A 17,636-nucleotide genomic window follows, 5' to 3' on the forward strand; every position below is an offset into this window, starting at 1 on the left:
CTTTTACCTTGGGATGGCAACCTTCTTAGGACAGGATTTGGAGGTATACAATGTTTCTACTGTACTAAATAGTAAGCCATACATTCCTATAGAACTGAAATTATCTATTTTTGAGATAGTTTCATTGTTTACAGATAATTACTTACAAATATTCATATTTTGTTCACATGTTACCGACAAAGAAATGCTTCATAACAATTCACATTCATTTCATTGCTTATGAAATGCTGCAAAGCAGTTCCTGTTCCTATTTATACAAAGATGTACTCCACATTTTCTGCAGATAGTGTGTGATCGCTGGGTGCAATTAATTTTCTTGCATCGAGTAGGTTCTTTATTGCCATCATGCTCTGGTAAGTGATCAACACTATCCTGCACTTCCCACTATGGTCTCCTCTCAGTTGTTTGTTTTTTTATTAGTTGAAGGTGATGTTACAGGGCTTGTAGATAGCCTTCCTCTTTTGATACACTTGAATTGGTTATCAACCTTCAGAAAAGCTTCAGCTACCCTAGGCCTGAAATCTAACAAATCCATTATCTCCTTCTGTGCCAACCCAGCATTTCTAGCATTTTGACTGTACTCCATCACTCAGAGAAAACAAATATGTATGCACTTCAGAAAAACGTGACATACAAGCCAATCAAACCCGAGGAAAGTAATTAAAGTGTTGTTTGGTTTTCACATTGTCATGGGAGCAGAATATCAGGCCTCTGTGTCAGGAAAATATCTTCAACAGAAAGTTCAGCATCTCCAGAAGTACCAATAGTATATCCATTGCCACTTGCCTCGGTTGGGCTGCTTACAGATATCATCTCAACATCAGCTCCTGAAATATATCGCAGAATAAAGTTGTATTTTAATAATTATTAGCTAAAAATTTGGGCAACTCAGTTTGCCATAAGAGTACTGGAGTTTCATAATGTGTAATAATACTGAATGTGATAACGTACCAATGCGCTGTATTTGTAGCTGGTTTGTGGTTCATCCTCATCATCACTGGCTAGTCCCTCCACATCAGACACATCTCCATTCTCCAACAACTTCAATATCATATCAACGTCGCTTGGGTTCATTTTCATTCTTGATGTGCCTGAATTTCAACAAAAATATATTTTTAGGCAACTCAGAGAACAAAAACAAAGTTTCTTTTTACATTTCTAAGAGACAATCTAGAGTATACAACACTTAATCTTCTTCTATATTACTAGAAACTACCAGGTATATAAATAAAACTTTGTGAAAGATAATGAACTCAGTCACACTATTTGCAACACTTGAGACCCCATGTACAGTATACTGTACATGCTAATATACATGGATGTTATGAGTCAAGGGATATGAAAGACTAACTATAATTAGTATGCATATTCTATTCAAACCTTTATCTTTAACCCCCAAACAGAACTTTACCCTAAACAGAATAAAATGTTAAAAATAAAGAATAAGATTTTCCCACTTACCTCCACTAACAGCATGCTTCTCTGCCATGTTTGTTGTTTATCTTCATAATTCACTAATGTGTTGGTAGATGTCACTTCAACCAACTGAGAAACAAAGACAAAGCATAGAAGTCTCTAGCAAGATAGAGAACTCCCCTATTCACTAATAATTCTTGGTGCTATAAGCTAATGAATTTGATGTACAGTATACTGTACACCTGGACTGAAAGGGTTAATGCAATATGGAAGGATAGGAAAGTCCCAGATGATTGGAAACAGGGAATAATAATACCTCTCTTCAAAAAAGGAAGCCGGAAGAAATGTAGCAATTATAGAGGGATCACTTTATTATCTCATGGTTTGAAAATATTTGAGAAAATACTTGAAAAAAGGCTAAGGAAAATAATAGAACCACAACTACAGGAAGAACAATATGGATTCAGAGAACACCGATCAACTACCGATCTCATATTTGCACTTAGAATACTGTTAGAAAAGCATTGGGAGAAGGGCAAAGACTTAACACTAGTGTTTTTGGATCTCGAAAAAGCATTTGATAGTGTTCCAAGGAAGACTATATGGGAATGTTTAAGAAAGAAGAATGTACCCAAAGGGCTTATCCAGAAAGTTAAAATGCTTTACGAAGACTGCTGCAGTTGCGTACAGATAGGAAACGGTAATTCTGATTGGTTCCAAACCACTAAAGGAGTGCAACAAGGCAGTACCCTTTCACCATTACTTTTTATCACTGTCATGGATGAAGTCATAAAAGAAATTAAGCAGAAGAACAATATGGACATCAACGCATTTGCATTTGCATTTGCAGATGATGTAGTAATTTGGGGAAATACAGAGAAGGAAGTCCAAGAGAGGCTGAACACCTGGAATGAACATTTGAAAGCACACGGATTAACAATAAATAAATCGAAAACTGTTACTATGTCTGTCAACAGGCAGAAGAAGAAAGGAAAAATAATGCTGGAAGGTACACAACTGGAAACAGTAGACCAATATAAATATCTTGGGTGCATCATTTCAAGTGATAACAGAATACAGCATGAGATTAACAACCGCATTCAAAAATCAGCTCAGTTTTACCATCAAGTTCGGAACCTCCTCTGGAACGAACAAGTTCCCTTAAGATCAAAGCAGATTCTATTCCAATCATACTTCACCCCCATAATAACATATGGCCTAGAAACCTGCACAACAACCCAAGTGGACAGCAAACTACAAGCCGCAGAAATGAAGTTCCTACGAACTATGGTACAGAAGACAAAAAGGGACAGGGTAAGGAATGAAAGAATAAGGGAGCAAGCTGGTGTGTACCCATCCCTGAATGAAAAAGTGACAAGGGCCCGTTTGAAATGGTTTGGCCACGTCAAACGAATGGACGATGGAAGGACAGCAAAACAATGGCTACACACAGTCGTGGCTGGAAAACGACCGGTAGGAAGACCTAGGAAGAGGTGGCTGGACCAAGTGAAAGAGGACATAGGAACAAGAGGAATCAGCTGGGATGTCGTCTTGAGAGAAGAGTGGTACATGGACAGACAGAAGTGGAGAGTGCTCGTAAACCACACCCGGGCAACTGGAGTGGAAAACTGATGATGATGATGATGATGATACCATAATGAAGGCCACGGGTGCTTCCTTCCAACTCCTAGGCCTTTCCTATCCCATCATCGCCATAAGACCTATCTGTGTCGGTGTGACATAAAGCCTCTAGCAAAAATTTAAAAAAATATATATTTAAAAAAAATTAGTAATTAAATTCATTTAACTGTTCCTGTTGTTCCAAATGCACATATACTCAATGACAAAAGTATCAGTTCCATTAGGAAATCCTTGGATGAGCCTGTAGGATGTTTTACCGAGCTCGATAGCTGCAGTCGCTTAAGTGCGGCCAGTATCCAGTATTTGGGAGATAGTAGGTTCGAACCCCACTGTCGGCAGCCCTGAAAATGGTTTTCCATGGTTTCCCATTTTCACACCAGGCAAATGCTGGGGCTGTACCTTAATTAAGGCCACGGCCGTTTCCTTCCCACGCCTAGCCCTTTCCTGTCCCATCGTCGCCGTAAGACCATCTGTGTCGGTGCGACGTAAAACAACTAGCAAAAAAAAGTAGGATGTTTTCCTCAATTATCTCAAAATGGGAATTAGTGGACTCACGACCTTCCTCAAATGACCAATTCATTTGTTCATTACATTAAAAACAAACTTTCACTAGAAAATAGTCTACATAAAATAGTTTTTTAGACTAAAATGTCCCAATAAAATATCGACTAGATGAATGAAGAAAACTTAATTACAGTGTCCTCTAAAACTGTTGTGATTGATTGGAATGGACATTATCTTATTATGTTGAAGGCAATCAGGAACTTTGCAAATCTTTGATCCAAATTTAAAATGTAATGATCAATCAATCAATCAATCAATCAATCAATCAATCAATCAATCAATCAATCAATACTGATCTGCATTTAGTGTAGTGGCCCGTGTAGCAGATTCCCTATCTGTTGTTTTCCCAGCCTTTTCTTAAATGATTTCAAAGAAATAGGAAATTTATTGAACATCTCCGTTGGTATGTTATTCCAATCCTTAACTCCCCTTCCTCCAAATGAATATTTTCCCCAATTTGTCGTCTTGAATTCCAACTTTATCTTCATATTGTGATCTTTCCTACTTTTAAAAACGCCACTCAAACTTTTTCGTCTATTAATGTCATTCCGTGCCATCTCTCCGCTAACTGCACGGAACATATTCGGAACAAATATTTCAGGTTCCCTATGGGAATCAACATCTATATCATCTGATGGCCGAGCAGGCATCAGTTTTTGGTAATGAGACAAAGTCTCTCATAGTTCATTGACACTACCAGTGGCTCCAAGTAGCCTACGCAGTGGCCTTCACAGAATGCACTAGCCATGCCTCTTGGTAAGTGTGCTATTTACCAGCTGATGAGCCCAACTTAGCACACTGGGGCAAAACGCTGGCAACCCAGGAATGAGTTAGCTGGAAAATTTATAATGTCCAATAATGGACCATTTATATTGGTATTATAAATTTACTCATTCGGGACAAATATTTCAGGTTCCCTATGGGAATCAACATCTATATCACATACCACATAGTCGAGCAGCTCGTCTTCTTTCTCCCAATTCTTCCCAGCCCAAACTTTGCAACATTTTTGTAAAGCTACTCTCTTGTCGGAACTCACCCAGAACAAATTGAGCTGCTTTTCTTTGGATTTTTTCCAGTTCTTGAATCAAGTAATTCTGGTGAGGGTCCCATACATTGGAACCATACTCTAGTTGGGGTCTTACCAGAGACTTATATGCCCTCTCCTTTGCATCCTTACTACAACCCCTCAACACCATCATAAGCATGTGCAGAGATCTGTACTCTTTATCTACAATCCCATTTATGTGATTACCCCAGTGAAGATATTTCCTTATATTAACACCTAGATACTTACAATGATTCCCAAAATGAACTTTCATCCCATCAACGCAGCAATTAAAACTGAGAGGACTTTTCCTATTTGTGAAACTCACAATCTGCATTTTAACCCCGTTTATATCATCATACCATTGTCTGCTGTCCATCTCACAACATTATCGAGGTCATGTTGCAGTTGCTCACAATCTTGTAACATATTTATTACTCTATACAGAATAACATCATCCGCAAAAACCCTTACCTCTGATTCCACTTCTTTACTCATATCATTTATATATATAAGAAAACATAAAGGTCCAATAATACTGCCTTGAGGAATTCCCCACTTAATTATTACAGGGTCAGATAAAGCTTCGCCTACTCTAATTTTCTGAGATCTATTTTCTAGATATATATAACCCATTTAGTCACTCTTTTGTCTAGTCCAATTGCACTCATTTCTGCCAGTAGTCTCCCATGATCCATCCTATCAAATGCTTTAGACAGGTCAATCGCCAACATGGAACAATGTAAACATTAGGTGAATACAGCTAGTAGTACTCATAAAAGAAATTCCATGTTGTCATGCAGATCCATTTACTGTTAACCTGCTCACATATATGCTGTAACAAAGCTGCAAGACTGCAGTGATTCATAAAACAATAAATTACAGTACTTTGTTAAGTCTTTAACTTATTATGGTCAAATCTTCCTACAGCTTGGGGCTCCACATCCATTCATTATGTGCAGGTGTAATTTTGCATGGAACATTCAAATAAACTGTACTTCTTGTGCACCGAGGCTCATCTTGGTACCTGGGGTATTGATTGGGAAGGGTTCCTTATAAGTCTACAGGTACTTTCTAAGTACACCTAAGGAATTATAAACTGTGAATTTTCAAACCATTCAGTTACGGTAAGAGCAGAAAATCTGAACAGCAGCTTTACAGAAACTTTATTCAATATTTGTACGGAAAACTACGCTTACCCACCATAGCAACATATCTTTATTTTTCTACCAACTTTGAAAGATGAAATTACCAACATTCGTTTTATGCTTTGCAACAGAACTTGAAATAAACTAGGTGGGTGTTGTAGCCACTGCCTCGTCAGTTCTTGGCTTGTTGGGGTTGTTCATGAGAAGCCAGTCTGCTAGCCAGATGACAGGATCCACAGGTTTCACCTGACACAGGACTGACAACCCCTGTAGCAATGTAGGATTCACTTTTCCAGCCAAGTAATCCTTGCTGGCTTCTCCAGTCAGCAGTGGCTCTAGGACCACTGTAAAAAAAAAAAAAGAACTTACGTTAGATTAGGCCATGTTAGGTTATATTAAAAATGTTAACAGTTGTATACAGGGTGATTCATAAGGAGCTACTACTGCTTATAGAGCTGATTTCTGAAGGCATTTTGAGCAAAAAATGTCATAAGAAATTGTGTCCTATTCTCAGTACTTGAAGATTTACAATGCTCTGAACGTTAAAACACATTATTTTGAGTTCCATTCATTGGAAAGATAAAATCAAATGGAATAAAATCTCCACAAATAATCCTTTATTTTAACTTGCTCAAGTTCTGGAGCTCAGCAAGCACTTAGAGAATGGTTGCCCAGTTCTTCTCTCCCTTAAAGCTATAATCAACACCACCATATCAACATGGTTTCGCATTTTTTTAAAACTGCTTTTTACAGAAATGCTTATCTACAGAAGTACATATGAGAGTTGGAGTATAAGTCATAGCAATTATTTTTTCTCCTCACACTTGTCATCGTTGCCTTAAACTCGTTTCCGAGTATTTAACTTCTTCCAATAAATTCACTTCTGTCTGTGGATGTACTTTCATTGGTTGAACAGACCAATTCTAGCATGAAATAAGCGTCCACACAGATTGCGCAAAATTGTTGGAGGAGGGCATGGTTGTGCTGCATAGATTTTTCGTGTTTCCCTCCTGGCCTCTTCACATCTGCGTCGTTCCCCTTCAAACAGATTGACAGCAGCAGGGATCGTACGGTGCCAAATTGTACGGTCTTGAGCAAGTGTGTCCCAGGTTTGTGGACTAAGAGCTTTCTTAACACATTGCTGTCCGGCCCATCTGACGTATAACTGGCCCCTATGGCCGGAAGGTTTTTTTTTTTTTTGCTAGTTGTTTTACGTTGCACCGACACAGATAGGTCTTACGGCGACAATGGCACAGGAAAGATCTAGGAGTGGGAAGGAAGCGGCCGTGGCCCTCATTAAGGTACAGCCCCAGCATTTGCCTGGTGTGAAAATGGGAAACCATGGAAAACCATTTTCAGGGCTGCCGACAGTGGGGTTCGAACCTACTATCTCCCGAATACTGGATACTGGCCGCACTTAAGCGACTGCAGCTATCGAGCTTGGTCCAGAAGGTTTTAGCAGAGACATGGAGTTATTGCAGGGTATCATAATTTAATAATTTTAGGTTCTTATATCTGTCCACTTTAAAGAATTTGGTGAGATTTTATTTTTCGGTTCATTCTAGTAATGATATCTGTTTGATTCCTCCACCATATACGCGAACAAATCGTTACAAATAAACAACTTGACATCACAACATCAATTTTCATGTTCACTCGGCGAAATTTTAACGCCAGGCGTCCATGAGAAAGACTCCAAAAACGGTATAATATCCTGTTAGGCCACTCACTGCCAGAAATAGGGAGAATATTACCAACAGTACTTACATCTAGACCATCTTTGCTATCTGAAGCATCAGGTCATTGCTAACATGGTGCAATAAACGTGTCATTCAACGCATCACTTCCACATAAATACATGACACTAGGACTAGAATTATCATTAGACAATTCATCTTCACTCTCCTCACAATCACGGGAAACATGTGACAAATTATCAGCGTGTAATTCATGTATAATATCACCAGGAGTCAGTCCACTGTTTTTGTTTACCGGCGCTGCCATTTTTTTTACTAGCATTGATGGGTACACGGAAGATATTCGAAGGCAAAAACAAATGCCACTGACGCACTAAAATGGGCAAAACCAGTACTAAAATAAGCGTAGATTTTCTAGCATTTAGGCACATCAACGATAATCTCCAAATAGTTCCTCAATAACCGTTAGATGGCATCAGAAGACAGACTTCCACAAACACATATTCATACGTGATCAGCTGCAGAGCACCGTGCTTGGAAACACGTATTGATACGTGAGCGGACAGCATTGTGTTAAGCTGGTCCCCGTAGTGCCTCATGGGGGCTCCACGAGGTCTGGTGCCGGAACAAAGTTCACCGTACAGGATTTGGTGTGGAAATCTGGTATCACTCATCCGATGGACAACGCCAATCCATCTAAGCCGATGACCAATGATGGACGATTCTATGCTCTTGGCATGCGCTTTCTCAAGAACAGCAATGTTGGTGATATGGTCTTCCTTTTTGATCTTAAGGATGAATAGAATTTTTGCTGGTGGAAACGCTTAAGCTTTTTCAAGTCACGCTAGTAAAGGATCCATGTTTTACAACCATACAGCAATGCCGTGATGACAGTGTGGTATACCATGAGTTTCGTCTTCATGATCTGGTCTTTATTCATGAATACCTGGTGGGGTAGTTGTCCAAATGCTGCATGTGCGGCACCAATTCTCTTTTCCACATCTTATTCTCAGTTACAGCACACAGATAGGATACTACCCATTTGTATGGTGCTACTGTACTAAGGTCATATGTTTTGGAAAACAAGACACTCATAACACATTGAAACAGCATGAGATTACATGTTACTAATCTCATTATGATAACCGTATTGGAGTACAGAATGTAAAAAGTTTCAAACTAATTGGCAGTTTGAAACTTTTTACAGCATGAGATGGCAGTGTGTTGAACAGGTACCACGCAGCAGTGGCGGCTCGTGACTGTAAAGTATGGTGAAGAGCTATTACCCGTTCGGTTTCGAGCGACAGATTTAGGAATTTAGGAACTTCTTTCTTTCTTAATCTGCTTACCCTCCAGGGTTGGTTTTCCCCTGGGACTCAGCGAGGGATTCCACCTCTACTGCCTCAAGGACAGTGTCCTGGAGCTTCAGACTCTGGGTTGGGGGATAAAACTGGGGAGGATTACCAGTACCTCGCCCAGGCGGCCTCACCTGCTATGCTGAACAGGGGTCTTGGTGGGGGATGGGAAGATTTGAAGGGATAGACAAGGAAGAGGGAAGGAAGCGGCCGTGGCCTTAAGTTAGGTACCATCCCGGCATTTGCCTGGAGGAGAAGTGGGAAACCACGGAAAACCACTTCCAGGATGGCTGAGGTGGAAATCGAGCCCACCTCTACTCAGTTGATCTCCCGAAGCTGAGTGGACCCTGTTCCAGCCCTCGTACCACTTTTCAAATTTTGTGGCAGAGCCAGGAATCGAACCTGGGCCTCCGTGGTGGCAGCTAATCACACTAACCACTACACCACAGAGGAGGACAAGATTTAGGAACTACACATTGTTTTTGGTTGTTTTGTACTTGTACCTCGTACCTGTGACTGGCGGAGGGTCCAGCACGTGACCACGATTTATTAAATTTAATGTTTCGTCATGACCACGAAAAGCTAGTTCTTGCTTACTTAAATAGAGCACTGCATCAATTACCAACTGAAGGAAAAGCCTATTTAAATGTACATTTTCACTGAACTGTACAATTACAACATACAGTCTGGCATTTTCCTTCAGGACATCAGAGATCGTATTTTGGTTTGTTTCCAATGTCTTGAAATCTAGCTGCCGTATTTTATGTTCTGCAGAGTCTGAGTGCTTATGTAAAGAACGTGTTATGTTCAAAAGGGCTGAAAATCCTTCTTTATTCCAAACATTATTTTTATTGATAAAAGGCAAGCAGGCCCAACAAAACAACTTCTGTAGAGCTGGAGAGGAGCACAACCATGCAAATTCCTTAAACCACGATCGTTTGAAACTAAGATTGTAAGATTTACCGGAATGTTTCACTTCTTTTGTAGCACAAATTTGCAGTGATTCAGTAGGGCCATCAAAAATAGAACTTCATTCTGATCTTCGTTTCTCCAACGTGAAAATGGTGTTTATAATAAAATGCACACTATGTCATAAATAGGATATATATTTAAATAAAACAGCACAACACTACGAATGAACCACGATGCGCAAGTACTCGTACTGCACACAGGATGACGCAGGGAAGACGAAACATTCCGCTCTTCCGACAACTTCACTAGCACATTCCGCTATGTGGAAAGTAGATTCACAACTAAGTATTTATTTATTTTCCACCTAGTTGATACAATGATTGCCTAAGGCAACTTAATGGTTAAAAGTGGTACATGTTTCGTATATAATGCTTTAGAGGACACTTTCTCTAAAGCATTATTTTGTCAATTTATGTATTTTTCATCTAAACAGTGTTATGTGGCTGAAGATGTTGATAATATACGAAACATGTACCACTTTTAACCATTAAGTTGCCTTAGGCAATCATTGTATCGACTAGGTGGAAAATAAATAAATACTTAGTTATGAATCTATTGAAGTGCGATATGGACCATGAAGCTGATTTTATGTAATGTGGAAAGTACACGGGTGACGTCACGGTTGTCATGGCAACCGCCAAGGCCAAGTACTAGGAAGGAGCACTTGGGAGGTAGAGGAAGCTGCGGAATCTCTCGTCTTCACTTAGTCTCACGCGCCGTACTGTGGCCGACAGCCGGCGCTTTCGTGAGTTCCCCTGGTTCTCATCAGCTGATGAGGTGCTCCAAACGCCGTACAATAAAACATTTTCTTTCCGTAAAACCAACAAATGTCATAAGAAAAATAAATTTAAGTAATTCATTATGGTAAAAATAAGTGGTGAAGTGGCACTTCACCTACTTCACCTGAAAAGCCACCGCTGCCACGCAGATGGCAATGAGACTGCAGTAGTAAGTCAGGCTCTGTGCAGAATGGATGTGATGAAGCAAGGACGGTGTGCATACATCAAACTGGCCATTTTCCAGGGTCACAGTGCCAATGAATGTTGTAGAGAGCTTGCAGAAGCTGTGGGGAATAATGCCCTTCTGTACTGAACAGTTGCAAGAATGCTGATGGTCATTGTGGCTTACGATGTCAGAGGCATGATTGTATGTTACTTCGTTTGAGATGGCAACTCTTTAAAAAATAATGCTATTTGTTCGGGGCGTCGACCCATGTGGATCTTTTGCCCCTACTGGCACCATATTTTATGAACCTGCGTGTAATTGGAATGGCAGTAGTGTGGAATGTTGTATGTGTGAGGAAAGAAAGATTAAGGACATCACAAACACCCAGTCCCCAGGACAGGGATATTACCCAGTCCCCAGGACAGGGATATTAATCATTACAACTAAAAAACCCTGACCCGGTCGGGAATCAAACCCGGGGCCACCGTTTGACAGTTATCCTTCTCTATTACAACGCCAGACTGCATGCAGTAGAGGCTGTGCAGAGGCAACTTCAGTGCTGGGGGTAGAAAACACTGAACACCTACCATACTCACCAGACCAATCACCGTGCCATTTTAACTTCATCCCCAAAGTGAAAGAAACATTGCGAGGGAGGTGGTTTGGGACACAAGAGGACATTGCCAACGCTGTGAAACATGAGCTTGCAAAATTCATACATGATGACGTGACTGGTATCTGACATTTACAACAATAACTAAAATTATTTCAATACAATACAATTATATCCTGTAGTGATTAAATCCTACATGAATTACAAACACTAATTAGGAACATGTTTCGCCCTAGTTTTGGATCTTCAGCCTAATGATAATCTAAAGGTCAAGTCTTAAATCAATTAAACATTAGAATTTAAAACTAAATACAATGGTCTTATGCTAATTTTTTTTTTTACAAAAGTTGTGCTTTAAGTGATATTTACATAGTTTTACAATGTGTACAAGGAAGCAATTGAAATTATCTTACAATGACTAGAAATTGTTAAAAGCGTAAACTGGAAACTTCTCCTACTGTATGGATGAAAGTTTATGCAAATGTGTTCACATTGACTAGAAATTGATCACAGCGTAAATTGGGACTTCTCCAACTGTATGGTTGAAATATTAGGTTGAAGGTTTATACAGTTATGTTCGTTCAAAGGTGGTTATGGTCACCTACGTCGTAAGTATACTGTTACAAAAGCGGAACCGTGGTATATTGCTGATCTTGTTGGGTTTGAATATTCCTTTAGAAAAAAGCATGATTGGATGGTAATATTTTATAGATTAAAACGTGTATGTTGGAACATATTGTTAACATCATTCATTAGTTAGGTGTTCATCTGAAAAATGTTTTCTGGAATTTTGTGCCATTCTTATCGGATTAATGTTCCTGTTGGTGCATTGTTCAACCTTGGGAGGATTTATGGGTATTGTCTGTAACTGAATAAGAGAAAAGGGAATTTAGAATGATGAATGTAGAGCCCATATAATAATTGTAAAGATGAAAGTGTTATACCCCATAAAAGTGGACGAACTTACTTGTCCAGTCAGATGTTAGCTGGATCTACTTGTTCCGGTTGTGTCTGAACGACTAACCTTATTACTTCTAGTGAAGTATTGATGCGGTATCGGAGGGGTGGAGCGTAGAGGGGAAAGGGGAGTGAGTTTTAACTTGTGTGCCTGTGTTATTGCCAGAGAGGCATTACTTGAATTTGATTGGGCGGGCCCAGCATTAGGCGTGGCAATTGGAGCACATGCGTGTTGTGACTGGAACATCCTGGGGACTTCATTCTGATTTACAGCCTGGTTTAACCTTGGAGTTGCCTCATATAATGGATTTTTGTTGTCAATGACGTTGTTAAGATTATTGTTTTTATTATAAATTTGTTCCAAATAAGTGTACAAGTTTTTCGCCTCGCTTAATAACTTCCCCTTACCTAGGCTTCTAACGATCGTCAAATCTTTCTCTATTGAGGTGAATTTATGTCCTGTTTCACTCATATGCTGGCTCATGGCTGAATACTTGTTATATTTGGAAGCGTTGTAATGTTCCAGATACCTTGTGTAAAAGCTCCTCCCCGTTTGACCAAGATACGTTAATCGACACTGTGTGCATTTTAACCTATAAACACCAGATCTTGAGTAAACGTTGTTATTATTATTGACCTTATTGTGGTTGAGGAATATGTTCTGGTTGTTATTTACTGTCCTGAAGACTATGTTGACATTGTGTTTTTTTTTAAACATTAGTGATCTGATGAATAGCCGGGCTGTTATATGTAAATGTGGCATAGCTATTTTTGTTTGATTTCTCTGGAACTAGGTTGGAAGATAGCCTAATTTTGATCTTATTAATTAACCAATTGATTATATTTATTTTAAAGCCACTGAACTGAGCTAACTGTCTAATGTAATTCAGCTCTATTTCCAAACTTTTAGGCGAAAGAGGAATTTTTAGTGCCCTATATATTAGATTATGATAGGCAGCTAGTTTTTGGGTCTTAGAATGCAAGGATGAATCTCTAATAGTTATAGGTGAATGAGTAGGTTTCCTGAAAATTTGAAATTCAAAAGTGTTATTCAAGCGTGTAACTGTTAAATCTAAAAAATTTAAAGAATTATTGACCTCATCCTCTTTGGTAAATATATTAGAATCTATTTTGTTTAGTGAAACTAATATATCATCACTATTAGTAATGTCCTTATTGATGATCACGAAAGTATCGTCAACAAATCTTAGCCATCGACAAATACCAATTATTTGTGAAATAATTTTTGTATGTTCTATCGAATCCATGTAAATATCTGCTGGAATGCCAGAAAGAGGGTCTCCCATAGCTTGGCCTTTCTGCTGATAATATATTCCATTAAAGGAGAAGTAATTATTGTTTAGAACAAAATTCAATATATTCATGAATTCTTCAATTTCCATTTTACTAAGGCCGCTGTGTTTATTGATGTTGTCATGGATAATTTTAATGGTTTCTTTAGTAGGAATGCTGGAAACATGTTTATGACATCGTAAGAACATAAAATATGGTTGGGTTGCAGCTCAAATTTCTTCAATATTTCACAAAAATTAATTGAATTTCTTAAGGAGGATTTATTGTTGACAACATAATGCTTTCTTAAAAACCTATGAATGAATTTTGATACTTTATAGGTAGGGCTACTCCTACAATTTATAATGGGACGCATTGGGGTGTCCTTCTTATGAATCTTCGGCAAAGGTCTGGCGGTAGGGATACTGGGGTTCATGTTGAAAAGTCTTTGTTGATCTTGTTCGTTGAAAATGCACACAGTGTGGATTCACGTATCTTGGTCAAACAGGGAGGAGCCTTTACACAAGGTATCTGGAACATTACAATCTTTCCAAACATATGAAGGCCATCCGGAAAGTGGTAGCCATTTGCGCAATAAAGACACAGGAGTAAATATTAACAAATATACACATTTTTATTGGAAAGAGCATACGTTACACTACTTCTCCACATAATCTCCAAGCAAATTTAGGCATTTGTCATAACGTGGGACGAGTTCTTGTATTCCAGCGTCATAGTCCTCCGCCGCCAGCGTATTGAGATATGTATTCACGGCTCGTTTAAGTTCTTCATCGCTGTCAAATCTTTTTCCCGCCAGAAAGTCTTTAAGCTTCGTAAAGAGATGAAAATCCGAAGGGGCCAAGTCTGGGATATACGGGGGATGGTTGAAGGTTTCCCACTTGAATTGCTGCAAAAGTTGTTGTGTTATCACAGATGCATGAGGCCTGGCATGTCATGAAGGAGAATGATGCCTGTAGACAATAGACCTCGCCATCGATTTTGTATTGCCCGCCGTAATTTCTTTAATGTTTCACAATACGCATTAGCATTAATTGTGTCTCCACAGGCCATAAAATCAATGAGCAGTACACCTCGGCTAACGTAGAAAACGGTTGCCATGAGTTTCCTGGTGGACAGAACTGTCTTGAATTTTTTTGGTTTGGTTGGTGAATGAGCATGATGCCACTCCATTGACTGTCATTTACTCTCAGGTGATGCATAACAAACCCAAGTTTCGTCCCCAGTAATGATGCGAGTCAGGAAAGAGTCTCCTTCATCGGAATAACGTCCCAGAAACGTCACTGCTGCAGCCATACGCTTGGTTTTGTGCTCCTCTGTAAGCATGCGAGGGACGCACCTTGCACAGATTTTTTAATACAGATGGTCTTTGACAATTTCATAACAATTGTTCGAGACACATTAGGAAAATGTTCATAGAGTTCATCAATTGTGACACACCGATCGTTCCTCATGCATTCGTCTACTGCGCTCAGCAGTTGGTCTGTAATGACAGATGGTCTCCCTGAATGCTCCTCGTCGTGTGCATTCCCCTTCCCCAGGTTGAAGTTGCGACACCAGCGCCGAACAGATGATTCGTCCATCACGTTGTCTCCATACACCTCCGTTAACTGGCAATGAATATCACAAGGTCGAACGTTTCGTGCATTAAGAAATTTAATCACGGCCCTCACTTCACAACTGGCAGGGTTCTCAATTTGTTCTCATTTTAAATGATCACAGACACAACACAGGCAATGCTAGCGTCATGCAACCTCACACAGAGCAGGCAGACAAGCCACTGACGCAATCTGACCTTGCCCAGCGGCTACCCGAGTCGTCAGCACTTCATGAGGCGCTAACGGGTACTACTTTCCGGATAGCCGTCGTAACAAGTATTCAACCATGAGCCAGCATATGAGTTAAACGGGACATAAATTCACCTCAATACAGAAAGATTTGACAATCGTTAGAAGCCTAGGTAAGGGGAAGTTATTAAGCGAGACGGAAGACTTGTACATTTATTTGGAACAAACTTATAATAAAAACAATAATCTTAACGACATCATTGACAACAAAAATCCATTATATGAGGCAACTCTAAGGTTAATCCAGACTGTAAATCAGAATAAAGTCTCCAGAATGTTCCAGTCACAACACGCATGGGCTTCAATTGCCACGCCTAATGCTGGGCCCGCCCAATCCAATTCGAGTAACGCCTCTCTGGCAATAACACAGACGCACAAGTTAAAACTCACTCCCCTTTCCCCTCTACGCTCCACCCCTCCGACACCGCATCAATACTTCACTAGAAGTAACAAGGTTAGTTGTTCAGACACAACCGGAACAAGTGGATCCAGCTAACATCTGACTGGACAAGTAAGTTTGTCCACTTTTATGGGGTATAACACTTTCATCTTTACAATTATTATATGGGCTCTACATTCATCATTCTAAATTCCCTTTTCTCTTATTCAGTTACAGACAATACTCATAAATCCTCCCAAGGTTGAACAATGCACCAACAAGAATGGCACAAAATTCCAGAAAACATTTTTCAGATGAACACCTAACTAATGAATGATGTTAACAATATGTTCCAACATACATGTTTTAACCTATAAAATATTACCATCCAACCATGCTTCTTTCTAAAGGAATATTCAAACCCAACAAGATCAGTATTATACTACAGTTCCCGTTTTGTAACAGTATACTTACGACACAGGCGACCATAACTACCTTTGAACAAACACAACTGTATAAACCTTCAGCCTAATGTTTCAACCATACAGCTGGAGAAGTTCCAATTTATGCTGTGATCAATTTCTAGTCAATGTGAACACATTTGCATAAACTTTCATCCATACAGTAGGAGAAGTTTCCAGTTTACGCTTTTAACAATTTCTAGTCATTGTAAGATAATATCAATTGCTTCCTTGTACACATTGTAAACTATGCAAATATCACTTAAAGCACAACTTTTGTAAAAAAAACTTTTTTAGCATAAGACCATTGTATTTAGTTTTAAGTTCTAATGTTCAACAGATTTAAGACTCGACCTTAAGTTTATTAGTAGGCTGAAGATGCCCAAAACTAGGGCGAAACATGTTCCTAATTAGTGTTTGTAATTCATGTAGGATTTAATCACTGCAGAATATAATTGTATTGAATAGGTGGACACAGTAAATTTATTCTTGAAAGAATTTTACTTATTATTATCTTCAATATGGAACAAAATGAGATTAGTTACTTGTAAATTTCCAACAATGCTGGCAATGTGCTGTAGACGATCTAGGGGGCTATTTTGAGGATTTACTATAAAGGTTACTGTACTCTCTAAGAATAAACATTACGTAGCACGAGAATTTTATGACTGACAGTTTCCTTGATTTACACCCTACACAACATTATTCATACATTTCACAGCACCTTACCCATCTGCATATTTCCATTTGTTTGGTAGATCCCACATCGGTGCAAAAAAGAAATAGTTGCCATGACTTTTGCCCTAAGCTTATATTTCTGATGGAAATCAAAACACATGTTGAGCTTCAGAACATGAACCAATTAAATGAAGGTTTATTTGTGAAGAGTTCACTTATCTTAACATACAAACGACAGAAACTAAAGATAAATGTGTTTTACAAACAATATTTTCAAATTATTGTAACCATCTAACAGGAAATGGTGACAGCCTATTTCATTAAAGTTTTTGGAGGTCGATCCACAACAAAAATAAACAAGGGAGTGTCTGAATGTTTGTACCATAGGCCCTTATTTAACCAAAAATGGACCTTAAATTTTAACAGCCTGCAATATATGTTTGCATTTTTGGTGCAAGTATTTGTAGCACTGATGGTCTAGAGTGCACCGTCCCTGACTTCTAGGCAGGCGTCAGGGCTTCAAGGAGTGCCAGTCCCTCATTTTTTCCTCTTTCTTTAATTGACTTGAAGAACACTGATATTCAATGATGAGTTGGCTATTTAC

General features: G+C 39.1%; 1 protein-coding gene across 3 annotated transcripts in view; it reads right to left on the minus strand.

The window, feature by feature from the left end:
- Positions 1-5,864: 5,864 nt before the first annotated feature.
- LOC136879111 (nucleoside diphosphate kinase homolog 5) overlaps positions 5,865-17,636 on the minus strand; it is a 45,827-nt gene continuing 34,055 nt past the window's right edge. For all 3 annotated transcript variants that reach the window (XM_067152857.2, XM_067152856.2, XM_067152855.2), the window contains exon 4: positions 5,865-6,161. In XM_067152857.2, coding sequence (XP_067008958.1) covers positions 5,962-6,161 — 200 coding nt within the window. In that variant the 3' untranslated portion in view covers positions 5,865-5,961. The remainder of the gene's footprint in view (positions 6,162-17,636) is intronic.

Source organism: Anabrus simplex, chromosome 8 (genome assembly GCF_040414725.1).
Source record: "Anabrus simplex isolate iqAnaSimp1 chromosome 8, ASM4041472v1, whole genome shotgun sequence".
NCBI classification, from domain to species: Eukaryota; Metazoa; Arthropoda; class Insecta; order Orthoptera; family Tettigoniidae; genus Anabrus; species Anabrus simplex.